The sequence below is a fragment of the Salvelinus sp. IW2-2015 genome, linkage group LG33 (assembly GCF_002910315.2).
Source record: "Salvelinus sp. IW2-2015 linkage group LG33, ASM291031v2, whole genome shotgun sequence".
Classification (NCBI taxonomy): Eukaryota; Metazoa; Chordata; class Actinopteri; order Salmoniformes; family Salmonidae; genus Salvelinus; species Salvelinus sp. IW2-2015.
The window spans coordinates 34644024-34648733 of record NC_036872.1 but is presented as its reverse complement, the minus strand read 5'-3'; the positions used below and the strand labels follow the sequence as shown (position 1 = coordinate 34648733).

Genomic DNA, 4710 nt, shown 5'->3' with positions numbered 1-4710 from the left:
GGTAATCCTCAGAGAATAGAAGAATTTCAAACACCCATCAATGTTTTGTGACGGGTCCACAGATCTGCTTGTAAGTTGATGGGTATTAAGTCGGCAGATTCCAGAAAACACAAACCTCTAAATAGAGCACCTTCCACCCACCCTGGTTGAGTCCTCACAGTTTTACAGTTACTGCCGTTGGATAGGCTTTTGTCTGATGCCATCAGATATGAATCTAGAGTCTATGAAAGTGGAGTTTGTGCTATGCAAACCTTGTTGCTGAGCTGGGACACGAGATAAAGGAGAGGGGAAAGGTCAGCCAAAGCCGGTGCTTCATTTCAGTTGGCTGTGTCCGTCTTCCTCGAGTCGTCTTATCTTTTTTTAGTTATCAGTTGTTACATGGGCTGTCTCAGTACGGCTCACTCTCATCTTCACACAACCAGCCAAAGCGTGTTCTTTACTGCATCAACAACAAAATCATAGCTCGAGATCGCATTCACATCAAACCGTGCTTCCAGCAGTCGCTAGGGGGGCTGCCCTTCTAGGGAAACACAATTACAGGGTATTTAGCCACTTTGATATTATGCATCCTCTCTGATTTTATTGTATTAGTCGGCACTTCTACGGGCTAAAGCGGCCACGAGGCGGTCGTGGATGCTTAATTAAGCGGTGCCGTGGTCGGTGATATGGTATTGGATCTGAGATTGTGGTAATACTGCTTGTCCCCATGAGCACTAGGGAGAAACTGTGGCCGGATGTGCAGTGCAACTGGAGATGGCACTATGAAAAATTTAACCTGTCCACTGCTCGAGCACATGCACTGCATGGTCGTCATTGTCTGATAACAGCAATATGAATTGCCACGCAGGCGCTCACCCTCCATCTTCTGCCGTTTTGTCACACGATGAAAATACTCTGATTGAAAAACATCGGACAGCTTCTAATACAGTGTGACAATTCACGCGTGGAACATTAACAACACAGGCAGATTTTAGCCTCTTAGTTTTGCTCTCGGAGCAGTTCTCACTATATATTACCCTGTCTGAAGTTCCTGGTGTTGGCTTGAACGGATGGGTGTGTGATGTGGTGTTGTGTGTTGTGTGTGTGTGCGTGTGTGTGTGTTGGGTGTTGTTGTGTCATTGTGTGTGCTGTGCGTGTGCTGTGTGGTGTGTGGGGTGTGTGTGTGTGTGGTTGTCGTGTGTGGCCCTTCGTGTGTGTGTGGTGTGTGTGGTGTGTGTGTGTGTGTGCTGTATTTCTGGTTAAGAGCAGTTTGTTCCTACATGGTTGATGATTTGGGCAGAAGCCACTGTTTTACATTCCTGAGCCAGTTAGGTAATTGAGGGTGGATCCGCACTCGGCGGGCTGGTAATGTTCATTATCAGACTCAGTGACTTTCATATTCAGTGTCGGCATTGCAATCAGTCACTCGAGCTTACATTCAGTTTGAGTTGTGATTTGGCAATGAACTGGAATTTTTCCACTGTAACTCAGTGTGATTGTGCGGTTAGTTAGACCTGTTGCTTAAAAAGAACTATCTTTCACTTTTCCACTCGGCTGATTTTACGAATCATGCGACAGAAATTTGAAAAAATGAATAACTAATTGGATTTCATCAAACTTCATATTAGACGTAGCTAATCCAGATAACAGTCCAGCTGGCCAATTCCAAGGACTCATTTAACAATCGGGAATTACATGTTACGGGTTGAGTGAGGGTGAAAAGTTTTTTAGAAGTAGCAGATGGAAATGGAATGCTGTTTTGTCCTGCAGCACCACCACGGACCATCCCTCAGAGCCTGGGCTCGTGAAAGGACTTTGCCCCCAAACTGCCCCCTGTATGTCCAGATCCCTGCAAAACAGAGAACAAATTCCATTGTGAAGTTTGCTGGTGAGCCTTGCCTTGCCTCTCTTTGTCGCTGTCTCTTTCTATCAGTCTATCCCTGGTCCCCTCGTTTCTTTTATCAGTCTCCCCTTGTTCCCTCTCTGTCTCTTTTTCTATGCAGTCTCAGCCTGTCCCTCTCCTGTCTCTTATGCTATCCAGTCTCCCTTTCTCCCTCCCTGTCTCTTTCTATCAGTCTCCCTGTCCGTCGTACTCTGTTTCTTTTATCAGTCTCCCCTGCTCCGTCTTTCTGAGGTCTCTTTTCATATCCAGTCTCCCTGTCCCTCCCTCTTCTTTCTATCAGTCTACCCTGATCCCCACTTCTCTGGTCTCTTTCTCTCTCAGTAGCTCCCTGTCCCTCTCTGTCTCTTTCTAATCAGTCTCCACTGTCCCTCTCTGTCTCTTTCTATTCAGTCTTCCCTGTCCCTCTCTGAGTTCCTTTCTATCAGGTTCTCCCTGTCCGTCGCGGTTGTCTTTTAATCAGTCTCCTGTCACACTTCTCCTGCTCTCTTTCTATCAGTCTTCCCCTGTCTCCCTCGTCTCTCTTTCTATCAGATACTCCCTGTCCCCTCCTCTTGTCTCTTAACTACTCAGTACTCCCCAGCCCCTGCCTGTCTCTTTCTATCAGTCGCCCTGACACCCGTTGTGCGTCTCTTCTCTCTTCTGATCAGTCTCCCCTGTCCAGCTCTCTGTCTCTTTCTGATCAGTCTCCCTGTCCTCGTCTCTGTTGTCTTTTATCAGTTCTCCTATGTCCGGTCTCTGTACTCTTTCTCTATCAGTCTTCCTGGCCCTCTGCTCTCTTTCTAATCAGGTTCCTCCCCTTACCCTCGTCTGTTTCTTTTATCACGTCTCCCTGTCCCCTCTCTGGTCTCTTTCTATCAGTATCTCCCTGTCCGTGCCTTCTGGTCTCTTTCTAATCAGTCTCTACCTGTCCGTCTCGTCGTCACTTCATATCTATTCTCTGTCTCTTTCTATCAGTCTTCCTGTCCCTCTCTCTCTTTCTATCAGTCTCCCTGTCCCTCTCTGTCTCTTTCTATCAGTCTCCCTGTCCCTCTCTCTCTTTCTCTAACTCTCTGTTTTGCTCCCTCCACTCAGTCCCCCCAATCCCCAGCTCCCTCTCTCCATCTCTGTCCGTCCTCTCTCCTTCTTTGCATTCCTTTCAAAAACAAAGTTGTTACATCACCTATTTGCTCTGACTTGCAGTATTCTGTTTTATTTGTTAGATCACGTAGTCTGTGAGGAGGAATTCAAGTACGCCATGCTGGCCCTGAACTGTGTGTGTCCAGCCACATCCACCCTGGTCACACTCCTGGTGCACACTTCCAGAGGACAGTGAGTACACCCATTAAAACACTGATGATTCTCTCCTCCTACTGAAAACTCCACAATGAGGTATCACTATTGAAACCATAAATCTCAATCTTTGGGTTTGTGAGAAAGCGTTCTACAAATAAAATGCATGAAAACCATGTGTTTAATGTATTTGATACCATGCCACTCATACCGCTCCAGCCATTACCACAAGCCCGTCCTCCCCAATTAAGGTGCCACTACCTCCTGTGATTGAGGTGTCCTCCTTTGTAAACAAGTCCCAAGTTGCTACGACAACATCAACAGGCACATTTGTCATTAGTCTAAGGCATGTACCTAATTAATGACTCCTCCCTGAACTCTACTGCGTTGCCATAAACTTTACCATGGGTCTCCACACTCATCAATCTCACTGTGCACTGCCATCAACACCAAGCCAAGGTGATACAATCTTTTCAGCATCGTTATAATATCAACAGCTTGACGCAGCAGAGAATCCATTCTTATCCTCTTTATGGAAATAATTAGATAGACTATAGGCACTGTAGGCCTGGTGCATGGTGCCGGAACTGGTGATACCGGGCTGGGGACACGCACCTCAGGGCGAGTGCGGGGAGGAGGAAAAGGGTGTACTGGACCCTGGAGGCGCACTGGAGGTCTGGAGRGTAGAGCTGACACAACCCGTCCTGGCTGGATGTTTATTTTCGCCCCGCTGGCACAGGACGCACTGGGCTGTGCAGACTCACCGGAGACACAGCAAAGCCAGCGCAGGATATCCTGGTCCAAGGAGGTACACTGGAGACCAGGAGCGCTGAGCCGGCACCCTCCTTCCTGGCTGGATGCCCATTCTAGCCCGGCCAATGCGAGGAGCTAGAATGGAGCGCACCGGGCTAGAATAACGCACTGGAGACACCGTGCGCTCCACCGCATAACACGGTGCCTGACCAGTAACACGCTCCCCACGGTAAGCACGAGGAGTTGGCTCAGGTCTCCTACCTGACTCAGCCAATCTCCTCGTGTGCCCCCCACCAAAAAATGTATTGGGGCTGCCTCTCGGGCTTCCGTGCTAGCCGTGTACCCTCATATCGTCGCCGTTCCTCTATTCTCCGGTATTTATCCTCGTAGTATCGCCGTTCCGCTTTCGCTGCCTCTATCTCCTCCTTAGGACGGCGATACTCCCCCGGCTGCGTCCAGGGTCCTGCTCCATCTAATATCTCCTCCCAGGTCCATTTCCCCATTAAGCGCTGTTCCTCCTTATCACGCTMCTTGGTCCTTGTTTGATGGGTTATTCTGTCACGTTCGTCGTAGTGAGGAGAACCAGGCGCAGCGTGATATGAATACATACTTTTTAATCAAACGAAGAAACACTAAACAAACTAACAAAATAACAAAACGAACGTGAAGCTATTATATAACAAGTGCTGACATGCAACTACATATAGACAATAACCCACAAAACTTAAATGGAAAATGGCAACCTAAATAGGATCCCCAATCAGAGACAACGATAAACAGCTGCCTCTGATTGGGAACCAATTCAG

At 48.0% G+C, this 4710-nt stretch overlaps 1 protein-coding gene across 1 annotated transcript in view; it reads left to right on the top strand.

Annotated features, from left to right (window-relative positions):
• The window catches only part of LOC111957582 (potassium channel subfamily T member 1-like), an 86057-nt gene that overhangs the window by 48757 nt on the left and 32590 nt on the right, over positions 1-4710 (top strand). Inside the window, exon 16 of the mRNA XM_070436908.1 lies at positions 3062-3190. Coding sequence (XP_070293009.1) covers positions 3062-3190 — 129 coding nt within the window. The remainder of the gene's footprint in view (positions 1-3061; positions 3191-4710) is intronic.